Source organism: Cydia amplana, chromosome 24, assembly GCF_948474715.1.
Source record: "Cydia amplana chromosome 24, ilCydAmpl1.1, whole genome shotgun sequence".
Taxonomy (NCBI): Eukaryota; Metazoa; Arthropoda; class Insecta; order Lepidoptera; family Tortricidae; genus Cydia; species Cydia amplana.
The window spans coordinates 8081258-8091522 of NC_086092.1; the positions used below are offsets into that span (position 1 = coordinate 8081258).

The window sequence follows — 10265 nt, forward strand, 5'->3', positions numbered from 1 at the left end:
GAGGTGTATTTTACAAATTCGTCAGTAGAGGAAAAAAACAACGGGTTGTACTCAGGGAGTGCCGGCAGAAGTGAAAACTCAATGACTAGTGCAAAATGCACTATGTATAATTGAGGTTAACGCCATCTAGCGTTAGCGTCAATTACTTGAAACCCCTAAGCACATCCCTGTTAGTACTCGAGTTATATTAATACCAGTTAGAGCGAAACTCACTAGTTGGCATTTAAATCGATAAAGATAAACTCAATGACATTACATGTAACAGTTTTTCATGTAGTCATTGAGTTTTTCTTTATTGATTTAAATGACATCTAAATGATTGACTTGGCCATCTAAATCTTACAATCACGTGATCGTCTTTTTTCCCCCACCTCAAAAAGTGCACAGCGCCGCTAAAGAAGTTTTCACTTCAAAAAATTATAAAATCATGTTAAAATTAACTGTATCAGTTGTAATTACCGTCTGTCATAATTTGTTACGACACCACCAACATATTAGAAATTAAAAATGTTTCAAACCATCGTATAACTACACAAATAAAAGGAATATTTTATACTTAGTTTATGTTTTTATTTTAATCTATCTATCTTGAAATAAAACTATTAAAACGGATTAAATATATCGCTTATATTGAATTTATACTACATCCCTCTAACTATCTTTCTTTTTAAATCTAAGTATAATTTACACTTATTTTAGTACAGTTTAAATTTGCTTCATACCGTATACTTACGCCAATAAACATCGATAAAATCTAAATCGAATACAGCCTGTAGAAATTTCAGGTATTCACTGCATGCATTTATATTGCATTAGGTGTTGTACCTATATCGAATTCCGACTCATATCATATTGGATATATGAATATTTGAGGACCTTTTAAAAAAACGTAACGTAACCTTTTCAAAAAAATAAAATAAACAAATATCATTTTCACCTCAGCAGCTCGAACAAGGATACTTTGCTACTTAAAAACAGTGAGCAAAATCGCATTTTGCTCACTGAGTGAGACAAAATGAGCAAAATCGCATTTTGCTCACTGAGTGAGACAAAATGAGCAAAATGCGATTTTGCTCACTGTTTTTAAGTAGCAAAGTACCCTTGCTCGAGCTGCTGAGGTGAAAACTTAATTGTTGGTATATCTTAAGAAAACATGAGTGAATAGGTAAGTGATGAAGAAGGAATACATTTTTCGGGTTCTCTAATATGTTCTCACTGCTGAGGTGAAAAGTTTTGTGAACTACACGAGATCAAAGTTATTTACATCTCGTGCGCTTTTGAGTCCCTTACTACGCTCAAGATTCTAAATTAGATTCACTCGCTACGCTCGTGAATCTACTATAGAATCTTTCGCTTGCACGGGACTCAAAATAATCACTCGAAGAAATATCAAACTTTGATCTCTTGTTGTACAAATAACTATTATTATCAGGCAACTAAGGCCCTGGAAAAATCATGTTAGGAATTGGTGTAAATTAAGAATAGGAAAAAATGCGAATAGAAATTACGCTACAGGTAAATTATGATTTTGGGAAAATGATCTAACCAGTCCCATAGATACATACCTTACAAACTAACATACATACAATAATAAAAATCTTACAAGCTAAGAATTATTTAATTTCGGCGACACGGTGGTTTTCTGGTGTGTCGCCTGTTCCGGTGTAGGATTTGGCAGATTCCCACGGAACCGCCGAAACACCACACCATCCGACGCCGTGATAAACACAAAAGCTGTCACTCAGACTGTACCTTATTCCATTGTAATAAGGCGAAAAATGCAAAGATATGTATTTGACGTCGACTGTACATATCGGAATGGATGGAACCGCTAACTGATTGATGACCGAATGTATGACTTGTATGAGATGAACGGAGTGACGTGTGAGTGGGTGAGACTGAGATTTTGCATATGGCGATTAGACGTGTAGTTGTGTATGGATTCAGAATCAGAATAGCCATTTATTTTTAGTGTCAAATTTCACAATATTATTTATAATAGTTTTTAACCTTTTGACGCCAATGACCGATATATCCGCACCGTAGGTTAAACGCCAAAGACCGATTAATCGGTCACAGACCACAGAGCAACATCGACCTACCGTGCATATACATAAAGTTCAACTTCAGTTTTGACACTTCAATGATGTGGCGTCCGAGTGACCGCTTTTGAGTTTGACACGGCGTGGAAAAGGTTAACCATATTTCAGTTTGTTTTTATATTACACATATTTTCATAAAAATGGCCTCTCCTTCCGGAAGAAGGAGGGAATATGGATTAAGCTCTTACTATTTTCCTGTAATTAAATATCTGGTATAGGCACAGAATAAATAATAGTACTAAGTACAGAAGACTCACTCTCTAACAAAACGCGTCTGTTACGATCAGCACAGATATGGCCGCTAGGTGGCGACAGCGCCACGCGCGGCTTATGGCTTTCCCCAAAATTGGGGCCGAACGGATGTACTTTTAGCTACCTGTAGCAAAGCGACGAAATCGCGGAGTGAGACACGCCTGGTATGGGTTTGCGAAACAAAGCAAAATTGTATTGGGAAAGTTAGTTTTATTGAAGAAAACGCTACATACATATTTAATTTTTATTGATATGACATAAGTTATCACATAACACATATGTACATAGGTCCTAGACATTAGAGAGTTGTATCCATCACTGGTTTAACGTGATAATTCATAAAGCAGTGATCGATGCAAAGGTTGACATCGCATTCCATGCATTTCCAAACGGTCCTGGCGGACACCTTCCGTTGGGTACACATCCAACACCGACTTTTTTTAAACCCAGTACGTGTTGGGAAGTGCCGGTGCTCGAGTTGAGGCCTTTGGTGGCTTTTTGGTCTTACAGTAGACGTTTTTGTCGTCAGTCCAGACCTTCTAGTTATAAGTCTCTTCTCGTCAGTCAAGTCAATTTGCCGATGTATTTTCAGTAGGTCCTCTGCCAGCATTGTCCTAAATTGTCGGTGGTTTATTTTTGGATTTGATGTGGCAAATATGAGGAAACAGTTAAATATGGCCGCATTAAACATGCGAAAGAAAAGCTTTTTGTACCAAACTTTGTTTTTACATCTTTCTAAAGGATGGGCGGACAGGTAGTGATCTTTCTTATCTACTCCCATTGACTTATTGTAGTCTAGAACAATGCTGGGTTTGTATGTCACTCCGGTATCCTTGTTTTTGGTTCCGATTTGTAAGGAATGGTATGTGGATATTAAGCTAACTATATTAGCATCCCGCCACACAATCACAGACAAATCGGGGCAATAACTAGCGACCACTTCACCACGTTTGAGGTCTGATTTATCTAAAGCTTTAAGGGAATCGGGAACAAATTCACGGTTGAGTCTAAGTGTGCCGTAACAGTCAGTCTTTTGTTGTTTCAAACATCGCACCAGTAAAGGACTGTTGTAAAAATTGTCCATGATTAATGTATGACCTTTGTTAAGTAGCGGTTCTACCAAGTCGTAAACAATTTTTGCAGTCGCGATGGTGGGTCGATCGGTTGAGTCAGTCGTGTCGATTTCAGGCCCAGTCATGTCATGTTGTACGTGTCCAGTCATATCGTCTACTACGGGGTGAGTATTTGTAGGCTTAGTTTTTCCAGCATATACAAAGAAATTCCACAGATAACCACTAGACGACTCGCATAATTCGTAAGTCTTTACACCTACTTGAGCAGCCTTTGACAGAACTTTTTGGGCAAAGCCTAACCGCCCGTGCCATTTCAGTAGAGATTCGTCAATAGCTATCTCCTGACCTGGATAGTACAGGCTGGAAAACTTTTTGTTAAAGTAGTCGGTTATCGGTTGAATTTTACTTAATTTTGTCGGTTCTGTTAAATTTTGGTTGTCTACGAAATGTAGCAGCGATTTTATTAGAAAATATCGGTTGTAGGACATTATTCTGGAAAAGTATGGCATTGATCCGAAACCATTGAAGGAAAAGTATGACTCCTCATCTGGAAGGGGGTATAGCCCTTGCAAGATAGTGAGTGCTAGAAAGCTGACCATTTCGTCTCTATCGATTGGAGTCCAACGTTGCAACCGCGAGTTTGGCAACAGCTTGTTTTCAGCTTTTAGCAAAGTAATTTTTTGGCTCGCATACCTATTGGTCTCCGAGCAAAGTCGGTCCAGTAAGTCACTGTCACACATTTTGTAAAAAATATCTACGGCACGGGTTTGGTCTGTTATTGGGAAAGTTGGCCCTGAAGAAGCTGTAAACGTTTCTCTCTGTCCTTTAAATGTACGTTTATCCTTGTCCCACTCAAAATTGTAGTCGGCCTTAGGTACATTTTCGCGTAATGCCAGGTCATTTTGTCGATCTTCAGCTACCAGAACTTGGGCCTCAAAATCTGTTAAATCAGCTTCTATAGCAGGTTCTGTTAAAGCGTCGCGCGCTGGCATATTCGGAAGAAGGTTAAGTGATTCGTCGTCCTGATCCGCATCCATATCACAGTCACTCAATTCGTCAACAAGACGCGTCCACTCGTCAATTGATTCGTCAAAGTGTTTCTCATTGACCCCTAGAAGAGAATTAAAAATTAAATATTGAATAAAATCTAAAAATCTTAGTTTAAGTAAATATTTTTATATTATAGCAATTTTAATTTTATATGGACTTATTGTCTGAAATAAAGTGATTTTATTTTATTTATTCATTAAAAAAACCGTCCAAGTGCGAGTCGGACTCGCGCACGGAGGGTTACGCACTGGTTACGCACCATCAACAAAAAATAAAGCAAAAAAATCGTGTTTGTTGTATGGGAGCCCCCCTTAAATATTTATTTTATTTTATTTTTAGTATTTTGTTGTTATAGCGGCAACATAGATACATCATTTGTGAAAATTTCAACTGTCTATCGCGGTTCATGAGATACAGCCTGACGGACGGACGGATGGACAGCAAAGTCTTAGTAATAGGGTCCCGTTTTTTACCCTTTGGGTACGGAACCCTAAAAAGTAACATTTATAAATATTTTATTATGAGTGAAACATACCAATCGCAAGTTGTTTATTTTTAGAACTTGATGAAGAAATGTGTGATTTTAATTCATCTTCGGAACCTGAAATAAAACACAATGTAATATGTCATATGCATCACTTGAGAACTTCAAAATTAATCTTTGTTAACTAGTACAAAATAAGTTAAAAATTAAAACTACACTCTTTTTATGCAACAAAAATTAATTTTCTTCAAAATAGCCTCGTAAATAAATCAATTTTAAATATGGAGGCCGTTTTTGGGGGGTAAATGAGAAAATTAAAAAATAAAGTTTTTCAAACTATATTGTGTTACATATCAAATGAAAGAGCTCATTGTAAGAATCCCAAATGTATTTTTTTTTATAATTTTAGGCAAAATTTACCATACCCCCTCTTTATCTCCGAAACTACTGGGACTAAAATTTCGAAAAAAATACACTAAATAGTTCTTTACCTATATCTATGCCAGGACAACCTATTAGAAATGAGCAGTCAAGCGTGAGTCGGACTTAATGTACGGAACCCTTGGAACGCGAGTCCGACTCGCAGTTGGCCGGATTTTTTAAAACATATTAATTAAAATAAGTTTAGTAACAACCTGCTCTTTTCATAAAAAAAATTTCAATATTTTTTACAAATAACGTCACCTAGGATAACTTACCGAAGCCTACCAGAGATACATCTGGCCGATATGGATGCTCCGGCCCCAGCACTAACTCTTCCTTCACGACATGGTCAGCATACAGGTCTGCCAGCATGGCTGCCTCACTCATTCCATACTCTTCGCTCTCCGACTCTTCTTTCACATGCTTTGATCCAGACACAAGGTCAGTATCCACACTGGCCAGCATGGCCGACTCGCTCATGCCAGTCATGCCACACTCCATGCTGTCTGAACACAGGGCCTCCTCCTTTAGCTCATCAGCTAGCTTTCCTGCCTTTCTTACACCATAGCCTGCGCTGTCTGAATATAAGGGCTTGTGGTTGATGTACAGGCTGGCCGGCATAGCTGCCTTACTCGTGCTGCACTCCTCACTATCCGAGCATGAGGACTCCTCTTTAATTTGATCCGCACACTGTGTCTCCATCTGACAGTCAGAATGCTGCATATCGTCTGTCTGCTCCTTAATGTGCTCTGCCAAGTTAAAAAGCATTTAAGTTAGACCAGTATTACATTTCTGCCCAAAAATATGTATACTTAATTGTAAAATTTCGGAAAAAAAGGTAGGTTAAAATTGAAATGCAAGATTTTATTTCATAGTTTGTTACAAGTGAAACTAATTGCGTTAGCTAAGGTCTCCATTTCAGCTTGGGCAAAAATGTTTTCGTATGTCCAAATGTTCTCCTCTACATGTCGCATTCCTCAACAGATTCTTGTGAAATTTTGTGAGCAGGTTCGATGATTAAATCAATTTATTAAATAAGTAAACAAGTAATATATGCAAAAAATTATAAATTAAAATTAAAAACTACATCTAACTACAATCATCATCTTCCTCGCGTTGTCCCGGCATTTTGCCACGGCTCATGGGAGCCTGGGGTCCGCTTGGCAACTAATCCCAGTAATTGGCGTGGGCACTAGTTTTTACGAAATCGACTGCCATCTGACCTTCCAACCCAGAGGGTAAACTAGGCCCGTATTGGGATTAGTCCGGTTTCCTCACGATGTTTTCCTTCACCGAAAAGCGACTGGTAAATATCAAATGATACATCTAACTACAATAACAATAACTAAAATTATAAAAAAATGTATGCCAAATTTCAATTTAATTGGTCCAGTAGTTTCGGAGAAAATAGGCTGTGACAGACGGACGGACAGACAGACTGACAGACGCACGAGTGATCCTATTAGGGTTCCGTTTTTCCTTTTGAGGTACGGAACCCTAAATACGGGCTCCATGATTAAATAGAATTTATTTGTAGATTCAGTTTTTGGAATTATTTAAAAATAGCGGAGCCATACATTTATTCCGTTTTAAGTTACGCTCGCGAGTTCTACAGCTGTCAGTAATTCCAACAACAACCTTGATGAAACAAGAAATAAATATATTATGAAATATCTGGGAGACCGAGCTTTGTTAAGAGTTATTCTCTTGCTTGTCCGTGGAGTATCTTCCGGCATTTCCTATCTTGCACCAGCTCTTTAAATTTTTGATACGACACAACCCCTACTGTTTCTTTCACTTGTTCTAAAAATCTGCCTCTGGGTTTTTCTCTACCCCTTTTGCGTCCTATCTGCCCCTCCAGGATAGTTTTAAAGAAGTGGTTGTGTCGTATTAAGTGTCCAAGCATAAAAAACATATAAATCTCAAAAATGCGCGTTTTCACAGAGATAAGAGCTAAGTAGATAAATTTTTCGTCCCCGAAAACCATGGGGGTTAGCAAATTGCATCGAAATTATTAGAGCCGTTTTGGAATTTCCCGAAATATACATAGAAATACATAAGAATAACCTATGTAAGGTGTAAGTGTAAGGCCTGAGTGGACACTTGAAGCGGAGCGTTCGGCGGGGCGTGCAGTGTGGCGTCGGGCTCACAAGTGATTTGAGCAGCGTGCACTAAGGCCGCTCCTATACGTTTGCATTTGTTTAACATGCACGCCGCATGCCCCGCCCCGCTGCACGCCCAACTCGAGCGTCCACTCAGGCCTTACACTAAGATGTACCTGGACTTTTAAATTGGTCCCCATACTGCAAAGAGGATTGACATCCTGTAATAACTTGTTCTCTGTCTGGTTGACATGCAAATTTCGTGCGAACACATCCTGGTTTCATGTTCACTCGTGATACCGACCCGTCACATGATACTATTATGTAATGTTCCATATCATTTGGCAACTAAAAGAACAAAAATATATAGTTGTAGTAGTCAAAGGTCGGCAAGGGTGCGCTATAGTGTGTCAAAGGACTGTCTCATTTCAAATATAGGGTCTTGACCAACTATATTTGCTTTATAATATGACGTAAGGCATGTCAAATTATAAGGTAAATATAAATATATGGTAAATAGCTCACCCTTTCCAACCTCTGGTAACTAGTAGTCCATTGAAATGATAGCTAAGGCCAAAACAGGCATAACCCAATAAATAGCCTAATAATTTGAATTTGAGTAATGTACGATTCCCACCGACTGGGCAGAGTCGGGCAGCGCCGGAGCGCATTTTCAATGTGCCTAAACATTATGTGTGTAAGGCAGAAGCGATTGAGTCCGTCTGGACGCATCCGCGAGTAGCCGACCGGCTTGCGGCCGTACAAATGTGAAATGCGTTTCGACTGCGCCCGTTCGGTGGGAATCGTACTTAATACGGCATCTCATTCATTAAACAATACTTACATCAAAGTGAGCTTCACAAAACTATATTGTGGAAGTCGGTATGCATCTAAATTCTAAAGTAAAGTTGACAATAGGTATTTGTTTGGTATTTGTTTTGTATAGGTATGGTCTAGAAGCGTAGAAGCGAGCTCAGTGAGCTGTCATTGTTTTTATGTACGATTAAAGCCCCCCATTCACACTCCTACATTGTAGTCCGACTCGCAGGACTGCGGAGGCGGAGTAGGATATAGCTCATACAACTCCTACATTGTAGTTCGCCTAGCAGGACTACGGAGCAAGAAATAGCTCACACACGGTACTGTTTTGCCGTCCATCATCAGTACTGCTTCGTTTCTTACTAGTGTCGGTCGGTCTACCTACTTTTGAAAATGTTACGTGCAATTAAAAAAAAAAAAGAAAATAGCTCTTCTGCTAAACTGTCATTCAATAGAACTTGCTAACTATGTAAATAAACCGCCATACTAAAATTGACACTAAATGTCAATTTACTAGTAACCTTTGTTTACATAGTTAGCAAGTTCTATTGAATGACAGTTTATGTATTTTCTTCTCGTTATTGGATAAAAATAAAAAAGAGTGTGGGAGAAGAAACTGCTTAAAATTCGCCATAGAGCGTCATATTTCTTAAGTATTGGTAATAATTGTAGCAATGCCTATTCCTCCATTGTTTCTTGGAGTGATTGGGTGATTTTTGGTCCCACAAACAGCGATTTTCATTATAAATTTCGAAAAAATTGCGTTGTCATACGTCAAACACGGCAGTCCGCTACGCAGGACGTCAACCCACAAACAATCCTGCACTGCGGACTGCAGCGGTGGGCGGCTTGCAGGATTTGTAGGATCCAAGAGGCATCCTACTTGGGTGTTGTAGGACGACACGTAGTCCGCGACCCCATACACAATCCTACATAATGAGGCGGACTACAATGTAGGAGTGTGAATGGGGGGCTTTACCTATACAACAAGCAGATATCCGAACGCACGCCGCACGATGTCAAAATTGACAACTGGCAGTAGATCTGTCAAACAAACAGTGTTGCCAGATCGTACCTTTTAGTACGGTTTTACGTACTATTTTTTGAACTTGCGTACCTTTTTTGTACGCAGCGTACATCGTACTAAAACCGTACCTTTTGATGTACAATTGTTTATCAACTTTTTTTTTCGTTATATTGGTTCAGGATGGTTTGTTCAGGGCAAAATATCTAATCTGACAACAATAGCCACCATAAAAAAGTACCATGTACTATAGAAAATACACGTTTCTTTAGTTGCAGTCGGCAGTTGTGTCTTTCTTACCTGTGCTTTGCTAATAGTAATAGTAATATCGTTTATTGCAAACCATGGTACAATAGAATAGATGTTACAATGGAAAAAGATGACATGGCACCCTGATAGGTTACTGGCAATTATCCATAAAACTACATTAAATAATTCATGTGTAATATTATTCATATTGCTTTGTGATTGCTTCTAATGCAGTTGCTCGAGGAATAAATAAAACGCTAAAAGAATTTAAAAAAATGATAAAGAATTTGTTCTCGGGCTGTCAGGTACCTAAATCCTACTTTTATTATTAAAAAGGGAAGTTACATAATTATTGTTACTTATCTGCCAACTTGTTTATCTTACCAATCTTATTCAAATGCATTTCTTTTTTATTTATATACTTATGTACATTTGCATATCCAGTAGAAAGTTACTTATACTTGGTCAAGCAGATCTTGTCAGTAGAAAAAGGCGGCAAATTTGAAAAATGTAGGCGCGAATGGATATCGTCTCATAGAAAATTTGAATTGCGCGCCTTTTTTTACTGACAAGATTTGCTTGACCAGCTATAGTCATCTGAGTGTATTTCGTTTTATTTGGCATTATTATCCAGATTACAAAACTCAGGTAGTCAAAATTCAGCCAGCCATTTATAGCCGGTCAAAC

At 38.5% G+C, this 10265-nt stretch overlaps 1 protein-coding gene across 1 annotated transcript; it reads right to left on the minus strand.

Annotated features, from left to right (window-relative positions):
- Positions 1 to 2652: 2652 nt before the first annotated feature.
- Positions 2653 to 7781, minus strand: LOC134658969 (piggyBac transposable element-derived protein 4-like). Its single transcript, XM_063514575.1, has 4 exons — positions 7663 to 7781; positions 5660 to 6133; positions 5013 to 5078; positions 2653 to 4538 (listed from the first exon to the last, which is right to left on the minus strand). The coding sequence occupies exons 1-4, from the start codon at positions 7769 to 7771 to the stop codon at positions 2653 to 2655; spliced, it is 2535 nt and encodes an 844-aa protein (XP_063370645.1). The 5' UTR covers positions 7772 to 7781.
- Positions 7782 to 10265: the final 2484 nt, after the last annotated feature.